Source organism: Sapajus apella, unplaced genomic scaffold (assembly GCF_009761245.1).
Source record: "Sapajus apella isolate SASKATOON/1434 unplaced genomic scaffold, GSC_monkey_1.0 scaffold67, whole genome shotgun sequence".
Lineage (NCBI taxonomy): Eukaryota > Metazoa > Chordata > Mammalia > Primates > Cebidae > Sapajus > Sapajus apella.
This window is the reverse complement of record NW_022437007.1, coordinates 3,564,638-3,591,820: the sequence shown is the minus strand read 5'-3', so window position 1 is coordinate 3,591,820 and position 27,183 is coordinate 3,564,638. Positions and strand designations below refer to the sequence as shown.

Genomic DNA, 27,183 nt, shown 5'->3' with positions numbered 1-27,183 from the left:
TTCCAGAACATTGGAGTAGGCAAAGATACTTTGTATCCAATAAGCACAGGTAATCAAGGCAGAAATGAACAAATGGGATCACATCAAATTAAAAAGCTTCTGCGCAGCAAAGAAACAATCAAGAAAGTGAAGAGACAATGTATTGAATGGGAGAAAATATTTGCAAACTACGATCTGAGAAAGGACTAATAACCAGAATATATAAGAACCCTCAAAAACTCTATGAGAAAAATATCTAATAATCCAGTTAAAACTAACCGGGCAAAAGATGTAAATATGTATTTCTCAAAAGACATATAAATGGCAAATAGGAGTATAATAGAGTATAACAGGTGCTAACATTGATCATCAAAGAAATACAGATCAACACTATAATGAAATATTATCTCACTTCAGTAAAATGGCTTTTATTCACCAACTAAAATTGGTGAGTATGGAAAGAAAAGGGAACCCTTGGGACAGATAGTGGCAATGCTTATTAGAAAATCCACTGTGGGGAATAGTTTGGAAGTCCCTCAAAATAACTAAAAGTAGAGTTACCGTATTATCCAGAAATCCCATTGCTAGGTATATACCAAAAAGAAAGGAAATCAGTATTTTGAAGCGATATCTACACTTCTATGTTTTCTTCAACACTGCTCACAATGACCAAGATTTGGGAAGCAACCTAAGTGCCCATCACCAGACAAATGGATAAAGAAAATGTCTATATACACAAAGAAGTATTGATGAGCTATTCAAAAAAATGAGATCCTCTGGTTTATAACAACATGGATATAACACAAGGTCATTACATTAACTGAAATAAGATAGGCACAGAAACACAAATATCACATGTTCTCACTTATTTATGGGAGCTAAAATTTCGAACAATTAAACTAATCCAGATAGAGACAAGAATAATGGTTACCAGAGGCTGAAAAGTGTTAACTGGGGAGGGGAATGGAGAGAAGTGGAGATGGTTAGTGGATACAAAAATATAGTTAGATAGAATGAATAAAATCTAGTATTTGATGTCAGAACAGGGTGACTACAGTTAACAATCATTTATTGCACATTTAAAAATAACTGGAAGAGTATAACTGGATTGTCTGTAACACAGAAAAGAACAAATGCTTGAGTTGATGAAAACTTCATTTACCCTGATGTGATTATTATGCATTGCAGGCCCATATCAAAATATCTCATGTAATCCATATATATATGTATAACTCCATATATATATAAAACATTCACAAAAATTAAAAAGTTTTTAAAAGGAGTTGAGTCTTCACAGTAAGCCATCAAAACCAGACAATCCCTCGGCAACTCTCAGAAACTCTAGTCAGATTTGTCAATAAAAGTAGCACTTATAATTCTACCATAAAGAAACAATTGGACATCCTCGAAAAGCACCAAAACATATTTTTTTTTTTTCCTGAGACAGAGTCTCACTCTATTGCCAGGCTGGACTGCAGTGGTGCGATCCCAGCTCACTGCAACCTCCCCTTTCCTGTTTCAAGCAATTCTTCTGCCTCAGCCTTCTGAGTAGCTGGAACTACTGATACGCACCACTACGCCCAGTTAATTTTGTGTGTGTGTGTTTTTAGTAGAGATGGGATTTCACCATAGTGGCCAGGATGGTCTCAATCTCTGGACCTGGTGATCCACCCACCTCGGCCTCCCAAAGTGCTGGGATTACAGGCATGAGCCACCACACCCGGCCAAACCAAAACATTTTTTTAAGTTAATTTTATTTTATTATAAAGTGCACCATGCTTTTTCATTTAAACCAGGCTTTATATGTATTACTTTCTTTTTTGTTGTTTGTTTTGTATTTAGTAGAGATGGGGTTTCACCATATTGGCCGGACAGGTATCCGACTCCCGACCTTGTGATCCACCCACCTTGGCTTCCCAAAGTGCTGTGATTACAGGCATGAGCCACTGCACCTGGCCATGTTATTTTCTCTATCTGTAAGTTTCCTCACATTTCTTGCCTTGATTGGTTCACAGATCTCTTGCTGTGCAAAGTTTTGTAGTTGTCATAGAGTAAAAATTTTCTAAGAGAATCGAGCAAAAAATACTTACTCTTTTAAAGGAGGTCAAATACATATAAGATCTCTGTGTAGTCACCAATTCAAGTAGGGGACATAGTGCAATGCTTCCAGTTGGTGGGGTAATTTTCCTAGCCTTCAAGTCCCCATAAAAGTACCCAACTACTCATGGTAGCCTTTAAATAGGGTAAAAATCTAAATGATTTTTCTTCCTCCCCTTCTCAGGAGATTCACATACTCTCCTAGTTTCTGCTAACTTGTAGGAAGGTTTTGGCTATTGCTTGCTTGCCTGCCTAATGTGGGAAAACTGTAATCGTTCCTGAGTATTTAGTGGTGAATTAATGTTCCATTTTCTTGGCAAACTATCCCTTGACAGTTTCATGTGCGAAGCTTTACTTTCTTCCATTTCTTCAACATCCATTTTGTGCATCATTGCGTAGGCCACATTTCTTCTGACTTCTCCAGAACGGCCTTCACTTCTGTATGAAGTGTCTCAATGATACCTCTATGATAACACAACATAATGTATCCAACTCTGTTTATATATTAAACTATTTTAATAATGAGGGACAGTCTTTATTACAATATAGGTATATGTAATATCTGTATCAAAACCCTTCCTCTATGCCTATGTCTCATCTATGCCCACAGATGGTCAGATTGAGTCTGTCAGAACTTTGGAAAATTTATGTCATTTAGAGTAATTAGGATTATCAGCTCTTGTTTGCAATAGAGAAAATAAAAGAAAATCTTAAGTAGTTTTAAGGTTAAGGAGAAAGTTTTCAAAGAAGTTAGCAAGTAACTTCTACTGAGTATATTCAATAGTTCCTTCACTTAACACTCTGAATTATGCATTGGTAGTAACAATACAATGATTATAATTTTGTTATTTAAGACCTTATTCTCATAATGAAGACAAAAATGTGAAAAAAAAATTTAAATGAATTTGCTATTATAAAAGCTTGCACATAATTCTATTAAAATGGAAATTGGAGGGATTGGAATAGGTTCAACAGAGGAGATGAGAAGAGACATTGGAGCCTAAGAGAGCTTGGCATGAAAGAGGCACTGTCAGTAGTTTGACAGAAGAAGATCGCTATGAGTTTGACAGTAGAAGTGGCAGCTCGTGAGAGCAGGGAAAAAAGAAAGGAAAGAAAACAATGAGGTCATAAAAGGTCTTAATCCCATGAAAGTTTTTTTTTTTTTTTTTTTTTTTTAAGAGAATGGTTACTTTATTGTATTTGAAGCAATGGCTTAATTACAAATGCAATATGAGCAATAAGGCAATGTGACAAATTAAAATTTATATGTTGGTGATAGAATTGCTAGCATTTGGTAATCTGAATGTGAGAAGTGAGAGAGTGGACGGATTTTCCACATGGAAGCAGAAGTCACTTGGTAGGGCTTGGCATAGAGAAAAAGGAAGTTCATGACGTTGTCAATAGGATTTACATAAAAGGGGTGGCTTTGATGCTGTGAGATAACAAGTAAGAAGACTTGGGAGTGATACAATTGAGACAGGGAGACTTACTCCTCTAAAGAGGATGCTTTTGTCTTTTTCTCATGTTAGTAGAGGATTATCCATAAATGACAGTGTAGGCAAAAATGGACAAGGCAAACAATTCCTCCCCTTGTTCCCGCACAAGTTAAAGCTGTTTAGAAAAGAATACCAGGCATATGTGCATCAGAAGCCTTCAATAAGAAGAATGGATTTCATTAAAGGCAAGAAGGGTGAAGAAATATACTGGGTAAATGCTATGGATGTAAGGAAATTTAACTTAAATAGCTGTCTATAAAAGTGAGATAATGTTGAACTATTTGAAGTGATTCTCTGCCTATGAGCCCATCTGGCCATTTCAGGTTTTCCTATTTATCTATAAGTGGGCCAAAGCTTATTCTTCCTATTTTCTTCTTTTATGTGCTTAATGTACTAGAGAGAAAATAACAACTGCTACTTAAAATAAGTGAGCAGCTCATTGTACTAGATGCACTCATAGTGAAAATGAATATCCCACTCAACAAAAGGATTTTATCTAAAATCTTTTATATGTTGCCTTTTAATTTCCCCTTTTATTTCTTACTGATGATAAAAAATAAGCTGCTCACTTAGCTTCCTATACAGCTACAGAATGATGTTTTTACAATATCTCATGGTAAAATTATTTATAAAATTCTTAAGAACACCCAAAATTATTTTGAGTTCTACACCATATAAATATGAATGAACAAAACATAATTGAACTGAATTAAAGTATATCAATAGCATACAAGGATTCAAAAGTAAAATTAAATCAATGAACCAAATGTAATGAAGTAACTGATAATCCAAATGATTAATTTTTTTACAAACTACTATGTATGAAGTAACATTTTGAAAGAGACAAGCAATGTATTTTGATATAATAAATTAGAGATGAAAATATATTTTATAGTTATTATTTTCCCTTATGGTAAAAACGTAAACATAGGTTATATCCCTTCTAAAGTCTATCCTAATATCATATGACAGTGAGTACAAATATTGATGATTATAGTTTTTTTTAAAAAAAAACACATTGACAGCTGTAAGGGACACTCTTAGATGATATTGAAAATAATGAATGAGCATGCTTATTTTCTCCTGGAAATAATATAAGCATTGAAAATACCACAACATAGCAACTACTGAATTATTATGAAATGGATAATCAATATAATTTTATTCAGTCAGTGTCTTGTAAAATGACATAGAATTTATTGCACATTAACAATAGACATATCTCAAAAGCCCGTCCTTGAAACAAGTTTCAGAAATATATCTGACCAAATAATAGTTTCAACATCCCTCCACAGAACAAACAAACAAATGATGGCTATGTAAACAAAGAGAACTCAAATTTTAAATGGTGGGGAGTGTGTATGTTTGGTGTTTGTGGGTGAGTGAGTTGGAGGCAGGTGGTGCCAACAGTGGGGCGAAGTGCCTTGGAAGACTGACATGCAGCAGTCCAGCCACACTATGGTTTGTTTCCCAGCTCCACAATTCAACAACCATATATTCTTGTGGGAATCATTTTAATTTATCTGTGAGTCTGTTTTCTAATTCACAAAATGCAGTATTACGATATGGTTATTATTATTCATAAAGCACTGAATTATGACTAGTTATTTGTGAAGTGATATGAAAAACATCTGACCATTGATAGGTAATAAACACCAAGAATTAGAATCTTGGACAATTTGGTATACATTTGCTTAAGACAAGCCCTGACTGTTTAATACACACACATATGCACACACAATCACATACGAAAATACAGATAGACAGATAGATAAATAGATAGACAGATAGATACATAGATAGATAGATAGATAGATAGATAGATAGATAGGTAGATGATTACAGTTTTTTTAATAGTTTTTTTTTAAACACATTGACAGCTGTAAGGGACACTTACATTCTTACACATACACACACACATATATTCATATGTTCATATATGTGTGTGTGTGCCTTTCTACAAATATATGTATATACAGGGTAATTTGAAAGCAACTGACACTTTCAATTTTTTTTACTCAAAAGTAAGTTATATAGACATCAAGCTATAGAGGTACTTTTTGTGCATCTAAGAATTGCTTCAGGTAGTTCCCCAAGTAAATTGCCAAAGTGAGTAGGGTCTGAGTTAGGCATTTTCTCATCCCCTGGTTAGGCACATTTTCCATAAGTAATTGATGATAGAGTATTGCTATTTCCAGAAGTTGCAGTGTCTGACAGAAGTAGATAATTCCAAACAATCTGATAATATTGTAAGGGTTATGGAGAAGATTAAGGTGACTTTCCAGGTCAACACACAATGAAACGTTTCTATTTATTTTTCCCTTTTGAGCAGTAAAAAGAATAGCCTTAATGCTCCAAAAAAGGCACTAAAAATGAGCATATCACCATTAAACATGTAAGGGATTCACCAACATACAGGGCTTTATTTCATTAATTTTTCTACAGAATATAATGAGAGCAACATCGCATATCGGGACTTGATGAAGGATTTCTTTCTCCTACACCACGATGTCCAAACTTTTGGCTTTCCTGGGCCATAACAGAAGAATAAGCATTGTCTTAGGGCACACATAAAATACACTAACACTAATGACAGCTAATGAAGTACAGAAAAAAATAGGTATGTGGATAATTTTTGTGATATTCACCACAAGAAACAGATAAGCAGAAAAGTCCTGCATTCAAAGGGTTGGGCACAGCTGTTTTACAGCTACAGAAAGTCTCTGACAACTTCATTTTCCAGAAAAATGTGGTTCTGTCTTTCTTTCCTCATGCTTTTCTGACTTTCCTAATGAATACCTACTATGATGCTGACTTGGTCATTCTGTTTCTGACACTAATCTGCTTCTATATTTGCTAGATATCACATCTCAATGACTTCTTATTTTAGACATTCTTGTTTTCACTACATTTTTCCTTTTGGCCTTGAAGAAAGAAAAGTCTCCATGACAGCTATGGTTTTAACCCCTGATGGTGTATTTCCTCACAGGGTTGAGGTAAGTTACACCACAAGATTGACATTTACATTTTAGACCAGTGGCACCCATTGAGCATGATAGAAATCATTGTGAGATCAATTACTAATTTATTTTGCATACATATTGATATTCTTATTAAATTGCCTAATAAATTTTGAGTGTCTAAACATTTACCTGCCTGATACATATACGGTAATAAGCATACAAGTTCATTATTTGATTACTGACATTTAGAAAAATCCTCCAGCATTCCATTTAATAGTCATTTATTTAGAAATCTTCCATATCACCTTTGTTACAGGATGTTTTTCCTCTAAATATTTCTGGTAATATATAAGGCACTCAGGGGAGCTAAGGCACACCCTAAGAGTGTGTGAATCATCATTGCTCATGATTGACAAAAAGACAAACAAAAACTGTCCTACATTTTGATATCTTCCATGTTTTGTTTGCTGACGACTATGATTTGCTTTCTCTACAACACCAATATTGAAACTCCAAATTAAGATGAACAAACAAGGCTTCCTGAGCTTTATACATTACTTATTAAGGATATTTAATATCACCTTTCGATGATACTGCTTTTTATTGTTACAATTTAATAACGTAAAATTTACAAAAAAAAAAAAACAGCATTATAGTTGGTGCAGAAATATCAGCCTTGAGGTCGTTGAGATTCCAACTTATAAACTTCACCAACAACCATTTCTGTAAACTAGATTAATACTAAATAAAAACTGAGAAGCCTAATGAAATATTCACTCCAGTATGCATTGCTTTGAACCAGAGAAAATTTCACTGAGTAAAGTCTCTAGGGTTTCTTCAGAATTATGTGAAAGACAAATTTTGAACAAGCAATTTAGGAGGTTTAAAATAAAATCTACCTGAGGAAAAAATAGGTTCTCTAAACTCTGGAAGAATTTTATTATTCCCGGGGTTCACGGTTTTGTGAATCATAAGTTTCAATCAAATCCTAAATGAAATAAAATGCTTCCGTTTGAGGAAAGCCCTAGTGAACTTTCTCTTCTTGATAGCACTGTTACAATAAAACGGCGAATCCCCTGGGCAGACCATGGCCAGTTAAGCCATGAAGGCAACCTTGACCTTTTGCAGTCATAAGCACAACTTAACTTGGGCTATTCACTAACATAAGAGAAACTTAACTTGAGCTAGTTCTTGTAAATCCTTTCTTATATTAAAGAAAAGTGAGGCCGGGCGCGGTGGCTCAAGCCTGTAATCCCAGCACTTTGGGAGGCCGAGGCGAGTGGATCACGAGGTCAAGAGATCGAGACCATCCTGGCCAACATGGTGAAACCCCGTCTCTACTAAAAATACAAAAAATTAGCTGGGCATGGTGGTGCGTGCCTGTAATCCCAGCTACTCAGGAGGCTGAGGCAGGAGAATTGCCTGAACCCAGGAGGCGGAGGTTGCGGTGAGCCGAGATCGCGCCATTGCACTCCAGCCTGGGTAACATGAGTGAAACTCCATCTCAAAAAAAAAAAAAAAAAAAAAAAGAAAAGAAAAGAAAAGTGAAACTTCAGCTTAGCCAAGTAATTTCAGAAGGTACCAGCTAATTTATAGTTATATAACTAGGGACTTTCAGTGGGATAAACTAAAAAGGCAACTAAATAATTGTAACCAATCAAGTATTTGCTTTGCTTTGCTTTCAGCTGACCCTATAAATGGTCCTTTGGGTTCCTTCAGCAGAGGCCAAAAACCACCTTCAGTCTGGTGCTTCCTAAATAAATTCTAAATATTTCATTGAGCCTTAGTTTACCTTTTAAAAGCATTTAAAAAAATGTGAATTTGTATATGCCATAGAGATAGATGCCCAGATAAATTAAACCAGTGGCCCCATCAATAACTGTTATAATTTAAAAGACACTGAGACAACCTCTAAAAGTGGCAATATGTTAGTTTAATTGTTACTTTTGAGGTAACTCAAGTGCCACAAATATCTTCAAAATGAGTTACCGTTATATGGTGTTATGCAAGTGGCTGATAACTGGCAGTCCTCTGTCCTCAACACTTAAACCCATGGAGGAGTTTTCAGTAAGATAAAAGTTGGGACTTGGCTCAGCGTAAATTTTTGTTTTATGAAGAATTACCATGGTAGTCAGATATTCAGAGAAACTTTCCTAAGTGCATTATTTTTCCATGAAAATTCACTGAGTGGTAATTATTATAAACACTGTAGGAAATACTATGAAAACAATTCATCGTCCCAATGGAAAAAGAAAGTAGCATTTGTTAGTCACTCATTGTGTGCCAGTAACTCTTCAAGAGGATGCAATCAAACCAAACTAGTGTGGCGTGGATAATATGCATGCTTTAGAAATCGGAAAAACTATTATCTTCTTTTGTAAATTATAGAAAATTAATTCCAAACTTTTTAAAGCGAAATGGAATTTGGGGGCTCACAGGTAGAAATTCTGGAGTTAGGACTAGCTAAATCATAGCTGAATTTTTGTCTGCACTAATGTAATCATAACCTATTTTTTTTCCTTAATCTGGAGGAAAAATAATGGCTCCTGAATTTTCAATATTAGCTTCAAAGTCAGGCTTCAAATGCTGTGACTGCCATATTTTGAGAGTCTAGGGTGGTAAACACAAAAAAAGCAAGTCTCTTTCCAAAAGTTCCAGTAAAAGTCTCGCTGCAACATACGGTTTCTGAATGGAGTACATGCCCATCCCTGAACTACTCATTGTGGTTAGAGAGAACTCAAGGGCAAATTTGCCTAGGACTGTGTCAGGAGCTCTCCTCCTTCATTTGATAAATGAAAAAACCTATGCAAAAGATACAGACCTGCAAAGAGGGAGGGTGAATCCTTAGCAGATTAATTTTTTTGAGTTTATTCCATTTAATTTATCTGGAATCACACTATAGTAACTGGCAGAACATGAATTTGGATCTATATCCTTATCACTCCAAATTATGAGTTTAAGAAAAATCTTCATTTTTAAACATTTATTAAACTATAGTAATATTTATAAAGCACTGTAGCAAAATAAGAGAAAATCTGTACGCCATTTCCTACTGGAGCCCGAAATAGTGTCTGGTATTTGAAAAGTTGGTATTTAATGCAATCTTATTGAATAAACGAAGTGTGTTCATAACTGAGGTAAGGTTGAATGCCTTCGATGAGAAGTAACTTCTGAGGAGAGTGCTATCTTTTTTTAAATTGCATTTTAGGTTTTAGGGTACATGTGAAGAACATGTAAGATTGTTGCATAGGTACACCCATGGCAGTGTGGTCTGCTGCCTTCCTCCCCATAACCTATATCTGGCATTTCTCCCCATGTTTTCCCTTCCCAACTCCACACCCCCTGCTATCCCTCCCCTAGTCCCCCCTCACAGACCGCAGTGTATGATGCTCCCCTCCCTGTGTCCATGTGTTCTCATTGTTCAACAGCTGCCAATCTTAAATGACCAGAGAAGCAGGAAAAGTTGCATGAATAAAAGTGATATTGAGTTTGGCTAGCAGATTGCTAACAATTAAGATGATCTAACTCAGAATTGGAAAGGGTGTTTTAGACAAAATGAGTAATTACGTGAAAGCAGGAAAGTATGGGAGCCACTCAGATTTTTCTTGCCTGGACCATATAACGTGTGCAGATCAACATTAGGATGTAAGGCTGTTGAAGAAGGGAGCTTCAATGTAGCTAGGACATAATCTGTAAGCGACAGGAAGTCCATCAGTTTTTTTTTTTCCTTTCCATTGGAGTATTCTATCATTCTAGATATAACCTAGAGACAGGAATTTAGTGGTTCTGTTTGGTGAAGTGAAATATGGAGAAAATGATAAATATGGAAAACAGGAAAGAGTTAATTGTGTTTAGAAGTTGAGAGGTAAGGGGCCTCAGCTTAGGGCTGTGTCTGTGAGACTGGAGAGGAACAGATTAATGAACAGACTTTATGAAGCCAGACATGAGCAGACAGCAAAAATTACTGCAGGGTCTGCGGGGACTACCGGCACAACACTATATTTTTCTCTGTCCCTTCTGAAATCATTTACCTTTGGAAGAGGAAAATCAAACTGATCTAAGAGATATTAAATACTGTGTTAAAGGTCTCAAAGGAGCTGGAAATCTAGTTTCCAGCCTAGGTCTGTGTGGTCTCAAATTCTTGCTTCTGTGTGCGTCTCATACAAATGAAAAATAATGAAAATTTAAAATGCCAAGAAGACTTCAATTAGGGAAATTTCAACAAATTTTATAAACAGTGGCTTTAAGGTAGACCTGGAAGGATTTATTAATATCAGGCAGAAGATAGAGAAACAAAGTTTTCTGCAAGTGAATACATATAAGCACAGAAATACAGTGTAGATTTGTTGTGAGGAGTTGAGTTTTGTTGTAGTAAATGCACATAAATGGGAGAAAAGGGAGTGTTGCTAAGGTTGGCTTGGGGTGACTTGTACAGTGCATCAGTCATTAGGTTTTACCCTGATAATGAGGAAATAACTTGCATTCTATAATGTATTGAGTGGCAACGCTAAATTTGGACTGAACTGAATTTATAGCTGGTTCCAATACATATGAAATGATTCACCATTTGTAGAATAGGAATAAAAATATATGTTGCTGCTAGTTTTAAATGAGACAGAGCATAAACATTGCTCAGAATCTGGCATAGAGTAAGTACTTAATGTTTGTTAATTACTATTAACATATATAATAACCTTAGCAATAAGTACAAAATCTACAATTGAGCAATATAACCTGAAGGCATGGAAGTGGTATGATAAACCTGAACTTGATTTATAAATTCAGACTTTAAATTTGTTATTAAGGTAAAGAAAATATAAAGAAACACTTTAAATGATTATTGTGCATAGGAGAAAAGACAAGTTAGAAATTATTACTGAAACTCTATGTTGGACTATATGAATAAATGGTAGTATAGTGCCTCTTTTGGTAAGTTTCTCATATATCTGGTTCACTTTTCTTTAAAATTGTTTTGTTTATTTCTTACTAAAATTCAAATTCTTGACTTATTTCTATGTATGACATAAAATCACTCTATTTACCGTAATGAAAAGGTTAATCTCTTTCAATTATTTACATTGTAGACTTAAAAATTAGACTTTTTATGTTTTACAAGAAAACAGGCTTTCCTAATGACTTTGAAATTTTAACAGTGAATTTATTAATAAGAATAAATATTATTTATTATTTTTCTGTAAACTGAATATTGTGTTAGTCCAAAAACTGTTTTTAAGTATTTAAAAATATTGAAAGATGTTGAAACAGATCAATTTCAAATTTAACTGTTAAAATTGATCCATTAGTGGTAGAAGTATCAAAATGATTATCAACACATAGTTTTCATCCATGATAGATGACAATTTAGATATAATACAGTCTCTCCACATATCTACTAATTTGCCGGATTTCCCTGTTATAGTTCATTTCTAAAGCTCCATGTCATCATTTTCATGTACTTCATTTTCGTTTGAACCATATGTTAACGAACCCTAAAACCTGACATTATTTCTTGTTCATAAGGAAAAGCAAGAAATAAAATATTACACCAGAAAAAGTAAATGTGAACAAGTAATCACACCTGAATAAAATAAAATAAAATTTACATAAAAAAAGGAATGTGATTGTCTGAATATTGTTTGTTTGACTCAAAATAACCAGCAATTTCTTTATTGTACATGGATAGCTATAGGGAAGATATAACAGCAGATTTACAACTCAACTAAAATGATGCAAAGTATTAGCTCAGTTGGATTGACAATGAACAATTTTTCCAGCTTCATAACATTGTGAAGATGGAGCATATCAAGCATATCAGTGCCACCACTGGTGCCCACCCAAAGACAGCCTCCAAAACCACCACGGCTAATTTTATATTTAAATTAACTTTACTTTAATGATCAAACAAAATAAAAAACTGATGTGTATATAAAATAAGCATTTAACTATATATGCAAAAAACATTTCCAAATGTTTTATCATTATTTTATGTATGCATTGTCAAAGATCAATTATTGATTTAATGGTGTTGCTTTGTTGAACCACAGTAGAATGCTTTAATTTAAGGGTTTCTGTTAAGTTATATACTCCTATATTTGAAATTTCATAATTTTACCACAATTACATCAAGAAAAATTTCATAAATTCATAAAAAATGCTAGGATAAAATATGTCATGTGCCATTTTCCTTTGACAGAAAAATAATATATCCACTTAATGCAACAAAGAATTAAAAACTTCAGTATACATTGTCTTTTTCTTTACCAAAACTTTGTGAGAGCTAGCTAATGCTATATATGATTGATGAATAATATTGTAGTCTATATGATTGATTAATAATATTGTAGTCTACTGAATTAAATATATGTATTAATAGGCCATGCAATGTACACATTCATGTAAGAAAATGCTTAAATTCTCACAATGAGCTCTGCCCATCTCTTGTGGTATATTCATTACATCGTATCTTAACTTTTGACATATTTCTTTACGCATTTCAATTCATATTTGGAAGTGTTTTTACTAATGAGCAAACAGAGTAATCTCTGCAACCATATAATTGACTTATTTAGAGTAAAGTAAGTGTGATTTACTATTATCAGTAAACCCCAAATCATATGTATGAAAGGAAAAAAAGTACCTATGTATGCATATATATTTGCTTATATATGTATGCCACAGTTGTCTCTTAGGAGAATGCTGGATCCTGTGAGATGGACAATCCTGTTTTGCTGAACACTTTGATAAGTTATCATAAGGACCTCTAAGAGAAGAAGCAAGAGCTATTTTACTTTGCATAATAAAACTCGAGTCAAATCGGCAATGTGGAGTGTTTCTAAATTATATGCTATTAGTGCTCCATTGACTTCTTCACTAAAAATTGCTGTAGAATAAGTCTATTTAGAGTCTTTATTAAATTTTAGAGTTTAGAGTCTACCAAAAATACCTGTACAAACTCTTCCTTTTAAAAATAATCCCATATATGTATATTAAAAATAACTTGTTCTTTAAATCCAATCTCATTCACCCATACACCAAAAATATTACATAGCAAATGTATGCTAGTAACATGTCTAATAAAAGATTCTGTGAAAAGAGGTGCAGGTCTATTTTGTTCATCCACTTTGGACTCAAGACTCCTTTCTTACAAGTGTCAGAGCAGACCACAGTTAACCCAGAACAGAGACCAAGAAGGGAAGCAGATAGGGTCCTCTAACTCAAGAAATAATAAGGGTAACAAACTAAGTGGTACTCTGTTTATTCTATATAAGCATTTTGCACTCAACGTGTGGTCTATATTAATATGCTAAAGAAAGCTAAAAGTATTGCTTAAAATAAAAGCGAACCAGGTAACCATAATGAAAAAGGAAGAGTAGAATTATAGATCAAAGCTTAAAGGGTGTTGTGTGCTTATGTCGTTATAAATAAGATGAAGAAAGTTATCCAGTGTTTATGTAGACGAGGCCTTGCACCCATAGAAGAATGTTGGGAGGTTTGCTAGCAATGGTTTGCATATGTATACACATAAGCATATACAAAAGTATATGTGTATACTTGTTTTGACAATTTTTGAATATCTTTTGTTTTCAGATAATGCAGTAGCTTTGGGGAGATAGGTATCCCATGAGATAACAGGTTCTACAAATACAGAATTTGTCTTTGTGTGGAGAGGAGAGGGGGTGTAAAGAAGGTAAGAGAAACTGTGAAAAGGGGAGGTCACAATTTCAGAACTTATGCATATTTCAATATTCACTATTTGAGAGAGTATAGACAGAGTTGGTTCTTGGGGTATTTGGAATTCTTTGTTAGTTTCTCTTTGTGGAAGCATGCATATCAAGATGAATGGAGTTAAAACGCACCTCACCGAATTTTGACTTTTGTGAGATTTTCATCTACAAAAGATTTTTTGAAACAATTTTAATTGCAGCTTATCATCCCAAGATTTTACTTTTCTCTAAACGCCGTGGAACGACAGGTATTTTCAATTTCTGCTGTGCTAGGATTTAAATGTAACCAAAGCATTTTAGTGCTAAAATTGTGTCTCCATACACCTGATCCATGAATCAAGTCATAGATGAGTTGTCTTGATATATGGCTACGTATATATATAATTTTTGCTTTAACGGATTTGATAAAATATGGGGGAGAATGATACTTTCACTTTCACTTTCACAGAATGTTTATTTTTCCCGTGGAGGAGCTTTAAGGAAACATATATCAAACTCAATCCCTTCTTAATCATTTCCTTGCTGTAATTTATGACAGAAAAGGAGTGCTATAGACCACTCTCCAGACTGCCAGAGCAGTATCCGCTACTTATTCTCTCATCTTAGTTCATCGTTGTAGTAGGGCCATAGCCATCGGTTGTGCAGGGATTATTACAGATCGGAAATGAGATAAATCTTTAGCCCCTTACTACCCCATTTAGCTCCAAGTACTCTTATACTCTTAGTACTTATTTCACTGTTGAGGATCCTAAAGGAGTGCCTTCCAGCTACCCTTGTTCCTTCCAACTCATTCAAATTGAAGAGTAACAGTAAGGTCCACTTCTGGAATTCCTGAATTATCCTATAATACTCACTTCCAAACCAACATCATCTTGGGGTATGGTGCTGCGAAGGGAAGGGATGTTATGAGGAAATTTTTCGAACACTGGTGGTTTGTTTGCTTGTTTCATTCAGCAGGTCAAGTCATGCCAAATGAAGCAAGCAAACAGAGGAGGAAAAAGTTGTGGGAACTGGCATTTCTAGGATTTTACATAAATGCCTGTTGCTTAAAGTCTCCTTGTCAGTGTGATTTACAAATATCTCTATTCATCTTATTGCTTATCATATAATCACTGACTGAAATAAATACACAGACATGCACGCGTACATACACACCATTCCACATACATTCATTTTAAGACACTACATAATCAACCAATCAACCCCTTAACAAAAATGGCAGTAATAAGTGTATCAATTTCCTAACTGCTGCATTTTCCTCTCAAGAAATAAGAGCAACGTAAAGATTGATTTCGATAAAAATACAACCCAAAAAAAATGAAATTCTAAACAATATAATCATATGGTAGTTGGGGTATGGGGGATGGTTTCAAGAGTAGCTAAGCCTTTCAAGATATCTCAAATAGCATCACCCAAGTTTCTGCCTTCCCTTACTTCCCACAGGACTAGTCTTGGAGTGAATGTATAAATCATAAATCATTTTCTTGAATTCACTCTAAGTGCCCTCTGTGCCAATTGACAGCAGCATGTTTCCGCTAGATTGGATTAAATTAGTTTGTACTTGAACTCTAACTAGGAGAGTCAGGAGAAGAACTGGGAAAGGAATGTTTTGCAGGTGCTACAAAGGGCAGGTTATAATACATCTTTTTTTTTCATCAAATGACACTTGTTTTAAATTGTACCAAAGGTATTATTTTAGTCAGTGAGAACTTTAAAGGATTTCTACTTATAACACCAAATAACCCAAATGTTAGCTGTTCTCTTGCAAATCTAGGAGAAAATATCTTGCTGTTATTCTCCTGCCAACACATTTTATTTGTGCTATGTCAAAAGCTCTAGGAAAGACTTCTGCTAATTCTTGCATTTGTGGTAGATTACACTTTCTAGCCTTCCTGGTAGCCAGCACTTAGATTTATTACATTTCCCTGCTGTGCACCACATTGGCCTCCACGTAGTTCTCACTTTCTTTCTTTTTTTTTTTTTTTTTTTTTTTTTTTTTGGAGATGGAGTTTTGCTCTTGTTGCCCAGGCTGGAATGCAATGGCGCCATCTCAGCTCACTGCAACCTCCACCTCGCAGGTTTAAGCGATTCTCCTGCCTTAGCCTCTTGAGTGGCTGGGAATACAGGTATGTGCCACCATGCCTGGCTAATTTTTTTGTATTTTTAGTAGAGACGGGGTTTCTCCATGTTGGTCAGGCTGGTCTCGAACTCCCAACCTCAGGTGATCTCTCTGCCTCAGCCTCCCAAAGTGCTAGGATTACAGGTGTGAGTCACCACACCTGGCCACAGTTCTCACTTTCATCCCCTTCTATCCTAAATAAATAATTCTCAGGAAGAATTAATGGAGATTTTTTTGAGGGAGGTTCTATGGAAAAACTCCATGGAAATTATTTATTGCTTAATATCTGCCATCTTCTGAGCTTCTCCCCTTCTTTTCTCATTTCTCCTCACCTTTCTATAATATTTACTTATGAAAAAAATATAATGTAACTGCCAAACCTATTGATACTAATTTATTATGCAAATTCTAGTTGCACCTGTACAGCAAGCTACAATCTTCACACATAAGAAACTGATACTTAAATTGTTCTTTCTTCACAATGGCAGCAAAAGTAAAACAATTGATTATGTAAATCCTCATGCTTTATGAGAATTACTTGTTTTGAAGTTTAACACAAGCATTGTGAAAACTGTTTCACCAAATCTCCTATTCATTAGCCATACAATTTAAAAAAGGATAACAATAGTAGAATTACATTATTCAAATATATCTATTTACATGCAATGATATTGTAATTTCAATTTAATATGACAACTAAGTTGTATAGCTTATTTCTTTGGATACAAATTACACACAGAATAATGAAACGTTGCTTTATATTTGTTTACAGTTGATTTTAAATGGTAATGTATTATTTCAAATTTTATTAAATTAGACATAATTGACTGTTATGAGAATTACATTCATCTTCATTTTTAACAGTCTCTTCTAATTTTACCTATCTGTATATTTTTATTTATAAAAATAAAAATCTAAATTGAAATTCTTCCTGTAACAAATTTATATTTCTTATGTCATTCCAAAATATACTCTTTTTGCCCTACAAATCTCTTCAACTCCAGAACTATGGTTCCAATAATTTATTAACTTCTTTCTGAAGTTTAAATTTTTTAAAGAAAATTATTTACTAACTTCAAGATGAAAATGTGTCTTAAATGGTATTCTTAAATTCCTCAGTCATTATTTACTTTATGACACCGCATACTTATCTGATATCCTTAAAGATTAGATAAAAGAAGCCTGAAAATTCCAGGCACAGAAACAGAATAACCGGAAGAAAATGAGAAAAAATCAGGCAGGGAAAACACAGACTTTTAGGAAAATCCTAAATAATCACAGGGGAGCCAGAGTCCCAGTGGAGATTATGAAGTCTGGACAACAACTAGTGAGCAGCTGAATTATTTTATTCCAATCCTTAGAAAGAAATGAAGGAATTTGGCTAAGATCAACAGAGTCAATGGTGAATGGTGTTGCTGGGATGTTCAGGCTTAGATCTGTCTGAAAGCAGATGTAAATTACGATTACTGCAGTTTATTGGTTCCACACAATTTGTGTGCTCTGAACACAGCCTCTGCGTAACGCTGATAATGCGTTGGATGCTGAGAAATCCATGTATAGGAAACACAGTTCTTCCCTCAGTACCACATAATCTGGTTTAGGAAATAGTGTAGCACTTTCTTCCCTCTTCCATTCCTATGACAAACATAGTGGTTTTTGGACACTAAGAATATAAAAGCCTGACACTTGTCCAGAAGCTTTTCAGACACTGAAGATACAAATTATTTGAAATAAGTGTATCAGTATGAGAGAGAAGCAGATTAATGTGATGGAGAGTCAGAGAAAGAAAACTAATATTAATTCCACATATATGTTTCAGACCCTCTGCCTGGAATGGAAATATCTACTGAATCCAACAGTCAGAAAGTAGTGTCAAATTCTGAAAAATGCAAGTCATAACAATTCAACCTCAGCAGCACACATTTAAATACATGCTGAATTTGCTTGGAAATATACTATATGAGCGGGGCATGGTGGCTCACTGCTGTAATCCCAGCACTTTGGGAGGCCAAGGGGAGTGGATCACCTGGAGTTCAGGAATTCAAGACCAGCCTGACTAAGATAGCAAAACCCCATCTCTACTAAAAATACAAAAATCAGCTTGGCGTGGTGGCACACTCCTATAATCCCAGCTACTCAGGAGGCTGAGGCAGGAGAATCGCCTGAACCCAGGAGGCGGAGGTTCCGGTAGGCCGAGATCACGCCGTTGCACTCCAGCCTGGGCTACAGAGTGAGACTTCATCTCAAAATAAAGAAAGAAAGAAAAGAAAAGAAAAGAAATATACTATATTAAATTGGTAGGAGGCCATATCCATCGCTCAAGTGTTCCTGATGTGGAGTAAATCTCATGTTAAAAATACTTTACGTAGTTAACAGTTTATTTTTGGAAACGCATGTTAATTTTTACTCCTCACATTCACTGTAGTAAAATGAGCAATTACTCTGAAATGCACTAAGAAATTTGATGATCATTCATGTTCATTAAAATGGGATTCTATATGCAGGTAGAATTGCTATAATTTGATTTTTATTCTTACTAAATTACTTTTACTAAATTAAATACATATAAATAAAGTACTGACAAAATACCCATGCATTTCACTGCACATTCTTCAAAGGAATATAAAGATGTTTAAAAATATCCTCTGTTATACTTTTCAGCCTTTTTCATATTATGTAGAACTAACTAATAGGAATTTGTGCCTTATAGTTGTTCACAATATTTAGATGTTTTCTGAATTAATATTAGCTTCAATTCCAGCTCTGAGGTAATCATTTAGAACCCGAAGAGATGCTATGCTCTGACAACATATAAATTATATCTAAAAATACAGAATTACACACAGCACTTACTGCATGCAATCAGTCTATACTCTTGCCTCCAGTAAGTATTTTAACATAATGATCACTTTACATATTATAGAGTGAAAACACTCTGAGCTATAAACAATTATATCTAGTAGTATCCTAGACACTAGAATTTTCTCAAAGAAATTGTATTAATCGTAGATTTTTTAAAAATAAAGTTGAATAGCATATTAAATACAATAATAGGAAGTAGGCAAGTGGAATAAACAAAAACAAAGGTTACACATTTAATTATTGATTAATTGTCAATAACCTGAAAATAACAAAGGAATATTTATTAGTCACAACACCCAATGCCAATTAAATGAAATTTTATCCTTATCAAATATGTATAAAACCTTCATATATTCTTTAGATATCATTTCAAGTGGTACCAATTTAGTTCAACTCTGATTTTTTAAGTCCCTGAGCTATTATAATCAGAACCTAAAAACTGTTATTTTCGTCAGATATGCTGTAGTTTCAATAATTTATTTTCCATAAAAATGTATAATTGTTTTTTTTTCTTTTTTGGCACAATCTTGCTCTGTCACTAAGGCTGCAGCGCAAGATGTGATCTAAGCTCACTATAACCTCCACCTCTCAGGATCAAGAGATCCTCCTGCCTCAGCCTTGTGAGTAGCTGGGACTACAGGCGTGCGCCACACCATGCCCAGTTAGTAGAAACAAGGTTTCCCCATGTTGCCCAGCTGAGTTCAAACTCCTATACTCAAGCTATGCCCCCGCCTTAGCCTACCAAAATGCTGGAATTATAGGGGTGAACCACCCTACCCAGGCTGCACATAATGTTATTTAAACGCTTTATTGCTGAGCACCTAATAGGCATTCTGAAAATAATGGGTAATTGATTGACAAACAAATCAAACTTTGAAAATATACTTGTCTGTGCCATGAATAATTTATTCTATTTTTGACTATGAGTTACAATTCTGATTTATTAATCCTCCATTTGATTTTTGCAAAGTTGAATTTTGCTGTCTTAATTCTCACAACTGCAATTTTTAGATGACATAATATTTAATTTAATATAAGGAAAAAAATACCCACATAATCTGATAATGACACATATAACATAGCTAAAGCAGTTCCCACATATCAGAATTCACTTGACAGAAAGGACAGTCTTTGGTTTAGATTCATTTTTAACATTGCTAAGCAAATATTTTTAAATTATCTCAATAAATGCTAAAGATACGTAATACTAAATACCACAAAATGCCAATCTTCTCCTCATTTTAGCATTTAAACTTCTTTTATAAAGCTTTGGAGTTATAGCACTAGAAGTTACCATTACTTTTTGACCTCTTGTAAACACATCAAGAGATAAAACACGCTATTTCTCAAAGTGCAGAGCTCAAACATTTCATTTCAACTTCTTGTATTTCCTAATACAGTTTTATATCAATTTCAAAATGACCAAGAAATAATATGACAGTGAACAAAATATTTATATTGAATTTATTTCTGACTGTGGCTGCTTTATGATATCAAGTTCCGACTAATATTCTCTCCATTTGAGAAGTGATTTTATCCTTTAAATTATTTATTTTGGGGGAAAATGCCAGCATTTTGCAAGAGCCCAGTAAGAAAAATCTTAATGACAATTTGAAAAAACATTGTTAAAGTGATTTCAAAAAATGAAACTGTATTTTTACAAATTCACATCTCTATTAGGCATAAAGAGAAACACTTTATGGGAAATTCATTATTAATGTTGATAAACAAAGGTTCAGTAAGCTGGTATGACAAAGCTAAAGCAAGTGCAATTGTGCATGTGTGTTTTATAACTAAATTTATTTACGATTCCACATGGCTTTCTATTAAAATTGGAGATAAATCTTTAAAAAGTTGATCACTCAACTTAGCACTTACCTCATATGGGTGATAATGAGTGTTGTGGTGGGAATGAAAAAATCATCCACTCTGTCAAATTGCTTTCCCACTGGTTGGGTGTGGATGGTGTGGTGAGGTACATTCCCACTGGCCAGGGTAATTACCTACACAGGACACACCTTGGTTAGCCCTCAACAATGCAGTCACTGAATAGTATAAGCTTTAATGTTATTTAGAGATAAAATAAATGATTCCGGCATTTTTTCGCATAGGCTTTATGCCATTCTCAAAATTAATGTATTATTATCCAAATTCCAATTCTGAGATTTTGTTGCTTGTTTTAAATATAGAAACGTTTGTTTCTATAAAGAAAAAAATGGAAAAATATATGTCTTGAACAATTTCAGCTTAAAATATAATATAAATAGATATATAAGCAACTTCTGCATTATAAAACTCCTAATCTCCTTATAATGAGAAAGATAAATGCAAACATAAAGATAATGTGAAATATCAGGGCACAATTTCTCCAGTATAACATAACTAGCAACATAGTTCTGGGAACTTCAAAATAAATTATGTGAAACATTCAAAATGTTTAAAATCGTAGAAAACATAAAACCATATTTTAAAGCTTTTCCTCCTATCATTGAAAAATAACTGTTTTAAGTGTTTTAATAAAAGATATTTCATCTTTTATAATAAATTGGTTTTTAAACTTTTATGGTTTTTTAAAGAAAAGGTCACTACATTTAAGCTAGTTGATTTCTCCTATTCCATTAGTTAACAAATCCTATTAGTTCGTTCTTCAGATCTGTTTGCACCGGTAACCTTTCATGGTTCCCACTGCACAAACATTGTTCTGGTAGCCTTTTAAAGGGCTTTTTTCCTGCTTTGATTTATCCCCTTTTAAATACTTTCTACGTATGATCACCAAAGTAATTTCCTAAATTATTGACTAAGTGTTAATTAGTGGTTGTCCCTCAAGACTGAAACTTTTCCTTTGGTTTCTATGACAAGATTTTATTTAATTATTTTTATTTTTAGAGTTTGTTTTTCTTAAAGGGTCATTTTTCTTCATTTAAATGAATATACTTTCATTGACTTCCACCAGAATTCCACCTGGCTGGTGCCGAATTCCTGAACAGCAGCAAAATGGAAGGCCTTTATTTCAAATTATTTCCTGGGAATATCTTCCTCTCTAATTACTGTGCATTTGATAGGACATTAATTATACAACAATTATGAAATTTGTGCATCACAGAATCATTATGATTTTTAAAGCAGTATTTCAAAAGGTTTATAAGACACATATAACTTTTAAAAATAAAACAAATTATGATAAATATTTGAGAATCCATCTAAGGACACTTCCAATAATTGGAAAATATTGTCATATATCTAAAATTCTGACACTTAGTCTTTACCAATTATAAATACCTCAGAAAATACATATTTGGCTTTCATATTTGACAAAGATGTATGGATTAAATTATAATAAAAGTTAAAGCACAAAGAAAAAAGGTAAGTAGAATTTTCTGATTTTTGAGATCATGCTTCAAGGATCAGTGGGTATCATTAGAAGATATGCTGCATTAGGGCAAAACAAAAAAAATTAACTTCCTAGCCTTTGCAAACTAGCATTGATTTCTTTTCCAGCTTAATCTTTTATCATAATGGCATGGGAAACACTAGAGCCAAAATGAGGTTTTGCCCATATTTTTGATTTTGTGAATTCAGTTTCTCCAAAGGAAAGATATCTTAACTTCCGTTTCCTTTGTGAATGTTTCCTGATAATCTTTTGGGAGTCAATTATCTATGAATATTTTGACATTTCTGCAGTGTGAGGTCTTTCACAGCAAAGAGCATTGGCAAACTTGGTTTAAGGCTGATGACATAGCAAAAATGCCTTGGAGACTAGTGATGGTATCTTGCTCATGAGAAATTTAGAGAATTATCTCTTTTGAAACATTTGCTGATGTTCAAGGGAATTGACCTACTCCTCCTCTTCCAGGGGAAAATTTTCATACATTCTAGACTAATGACGATTATCGCTCCAAACAGAGGAAAGACTGATATGTTAGCAGCTTAAAAACTGCAGACACTTATAATTCTAGGGTCCCTCTCCTTTAATGCAACTTTGCTGGACACACAGGGTAGCATTAGTTTCTCCATGTGACACAAAGTCTATTTGGGCTGGGGCATAAACACTAATATGCCTCATGAGTGAGACATGGTCTATTCTCTGATCCAGAGACCTCACGTTTCCTATCATATTGTTTGCCTATCTATCTATCTATCTATCTACCTATCTATCCATCAATCACCTATTTAATCAATCTCATATCTATATTCATATAACACGCACACACATAAACTTTATGTAAATAAATCTTCTTGTATATACCTTTGTAAAGAATACTTCTTAATTCCTACACTCCATTTTATATTTTCAGTTGTGACACTTACCTTCCACTCCCACCCAGCAAATATTTTTAAAATTTACTATATTCTATTAGCACAAAATATTTTTATTGAGCATCCAGAAAAAACTAAGAACGCATTTTTTAGATGACTGGATAATGTGTGGGAAGAATACCTCTATAAAGCTTTTTTCTCTGTACAATATCAAATGAATTTGTCTGAATTATTTTGTGGCAAAATTGTAACATTGGGAAGGTTGTTAATCTATCCAAGTAGCATGGTTCAAAGGGAGAGGAAGGGATCAATTCTGAAGAAAATTGTATATTAAAAATATATGCAGCTTTATTTTTTATAAAAGACATAAAAAATGTAAACTTTTAAGCTATGCTAATCTTAAAGTTAACAGTGTATTAAAATAATTTATAAGATGATTTTCTAAAAAATCATATATATTGACCTGTTTTATTTATCTTTTCAAGAGTATACTTAAATACAAAATCTCAAATTACAAACACCTATTACCACATTATGATAGATCATTCTAAAAGTTGCCCACTATGAAGATTGTGCTTTTTCCATCAATAGATTGGCTCTGTCACTCCATCCTCTTGAATCTGGGCAGGCAACATGACTTGCTTTGATCAATAGTATGTGGCACAAATGGCTTTATGTGAATTTGGAAGCCCATACCTTACCTGGTCTTGTAGCTTCCATGTTTGTAACCTGAAACCATTATGCTGTGAAGATGCAGGATGAGTGTCACATGCAAGGGACACAAGGCACCCAGCTGAGCACTAACACCATGTGATAGACATGAGGATGAGGCCATTCTGAACCTTCCACCTCTAGCCAAGTTATCAGGTAACTGGCATCCACAAGTGCTCCCAGGTCATGTCAGCAGAGCTGCCCAGATAGCCAACTCACAGAATTGTGTGTCATCCTTCAATTTTATGACCTCACGCTTTAAGAGCAGATTCAATTGCAAAATAAATAACTAAAATACTATAATATAGTTTCAATGTTTCATATGACACATATTTCTAGTGAATATAAAATGATCCATCATTATACTAGCTATATGAAAATATTCTATTTAAATAAAAATTTCACTTGTAAGTTAAATATTGCAATATCGAAAATAACACAGAAACGTTAAAATCTTGGTAGTGACAATTGATTAAAAATATAACCAATCCATTTAACAGAATTTATTTTAAAATGCCCAAAAGTTAATAATTTGGGGTTTTGTTAAAAGAGGGATATTCAAGGCAGTAGCAAAATTGCAAAGCATCTTGAAAAATATTATAGTATAAAAATTTCCAGGGCCAAACACTCCTTCCCATTCCCTTTCTGTTTCTGCTTAAACTTGTAATTATAAAAGTCTAAAGACTGTTTGAAAGGGTCATGATCAAAATGCAGATTTTTTTCTGTATCTATGAAGTTCTCACATAAACAACTTCAAGGCAGAGGCAAAATCCATAAGATTAACACCACTACTCTTCCTTTAGAAATAAGCCTGTTATCAGATAATACAATATTATCAGATTAGAGAAAAATGGACATTGTTTTCAGGACTTTGCTGTTGAATTCTCTTTGTCTCTATCACACAGGCCTTACCAAAATTGTTTAATGGTAAATTATGACTTTTCCCCGCCTCTAATGGCATCAGCTTTGTCACTATAGGTTATTCTTTTGGCATATAAATATAACCTTTAATACATATAAGCTATGATTTTTCGCAATCTAAAAGTACTTGAGAGTCAACTATTTTGTCCTTTTCTTTGCCCATCTAGTTATGATAAAAGCTATCATCCTCAGATGGAAAATTATAATTGTTAAATGGTCACAAATATCCAACAAAATGTTGAAAGTTTTAAAGATCATTGTTTTCTCAAGTATACTGAGATGCACTTACCTGTAGTGTTGGTGACGTCTTCTCCAAGTTACCCCAGCTTAGCACCCAGACCTGATCATGCGATTTGTCATAGTGTAATTTAACTGGGACAGGGTCTGTGCTCACCGCCTTCAATAAATAAGAATGGAAAGAAATGTTTTAGACTAAACTATTAGTTAAAAGCTAGGCCAGAAATTCTGAAGATTCTAATTTAGATGTCAGATTAAAAATTTATTTTGCCAAATATATAGTTTCCTAAGCTCTTATTTGATCAATTTGGAAATGTCATACTTTAATATGGCCTTTCTAAATTATCATATTTTATCATATATGATTATCATGATCACAATTATCATGTACATGATAAACATTTTGTTTATCATTTGCACAACTGTACATAGCTTTAAGTTCATGCATTACCTATGTACATTGTGAGGTTAGGATAAGCTATTTAGAAATTGAAGATAGAAAGATTAATACATTCATTTTAGTTAAATGTTGAATTCAGGTGGGAACTATGTTTACACAATTAGACTTATTTTATCCCAATTCTGGTTATGGGATTTTACTGTCTGTAACGTTAAAATGCCAACAATCTGATATATGGCTGTAACTTTAAGGAATGATTAGCTAATTATGTTTCCTTAATGAGAAACTCAAAACCACAGAAGAAAAATGAATGCCGCTTCTTTTTGTTTTTTGTTGGTTTTTTTTTTTTTTTGCACTATGCTTGCTATGAAAATGTGTTTTTCTGCTAATATTTAGCATTCACTTAAAACAAAATTCTCAGAAAACAAATTGATGCCAGGAAGCTACTTCATTCACCTTCATTTTATTCTATTCATATTACAAGCTAACAACATTTAAAATTAATTTCCAGGAGTAGGTACTTATATATTTTCTGATTATATAACATAAAACAAATTGTATCAAATAAAACAAACTTTATCCAACAGTGAAAGCATTTCTTCCCAAGTCTCTATTAAATAGCCTTAGAGAATTTTCTATGTACTTATCCATAATTCAATGTTCTTCTCAGTGCATTAGTAACAGGTAAACTATAGTTGTGGTTGGAAACATGGAAATTTATATTTCAAATTAAATGTTAGCAATTAAGTCTTACTAAGGCATCTCTTTTCTAAAATAATGCCCTTCATTTTGCCTATTTAAAATTCTCAATATTCTTGGATTACTGAGGCAATTATTGGATTTTGGAGGAAATCCACTTAAACATTTTTATATTAGAGTCTTCACCCCTTTTTTCCTGGCTAAGAGAACCAGTATACTGTTTTGAAATCAGATGGGCAGCAATGTCCTCAGGAAAGGTAGCCCACTTGGCAAGCACCATGGATCCAAGGTATTGACTCATTTTATATCATTTTGATTGATATTGAGTTTTCTGGCCGCTTCAGAGGCTAGGAGTGGTCACATTGCATATTCTATTTTCTGTATGTAAGGATTAAAAGGGTGCGTGAGCCGGGCGCGGTGGCTCAAGCCTGTAATCCCAGCACTTTGGGAGGCCGAGGCGGGTGGATCACGAGGTCAAGAGATCGAGACCAGCCTGGTCAACATGGTGAAACCCCGTCTCTACTAAAAATACAAAAAATTAGCTGGGCATGGTGGGACGTGCCTGTAATCCCAGCTACTCAGGAGGCTGAGGCAGGAGAATTGCCTGAACCAGGGAGGCGGAGGTTGCGGTGAGCCGAGATCGCGCCATTGCACTCCAGCCTGGGTAACAAGAGCGAAACTCTGTCCCCAAAAAAAAAAATAAAATAAAATAAAATAA

General features: G+C 34.0%; 1 protein-coding gene across 4 annotated transcripts in view; it reads right to left on the bottom strand.

Moving 5' to 3' along the window:
• Nucleotides 1–27,183, bottom strand: part of FSTL5 (follistatin like 5) — an 807,250-nt gene that overhangs the window by 44,770 nt on the left and 735,297 nt on the right. For all 4 annotated transcript variants that reach the window (XM_032248526.1, XM_032248528.1, XM_032248527.1 and 1 more), the window contains 2 exons: nucleotides 25,419–25,526; nucleotides 21,119–21,243 (listed from right to left, as the gene is read on the bottom strand). In XM_032248526.1, the coding sequence (XP_032104417.1) occupies nucleotides 21,119–21,243; nucleotides 25,419–25,526 (233 nt within the window). The remainder of the gene's footprint in view (nucleotides 1–21,118; nucleotides 21,244–25,418; nucleotides 25,527–27,183) is intronic.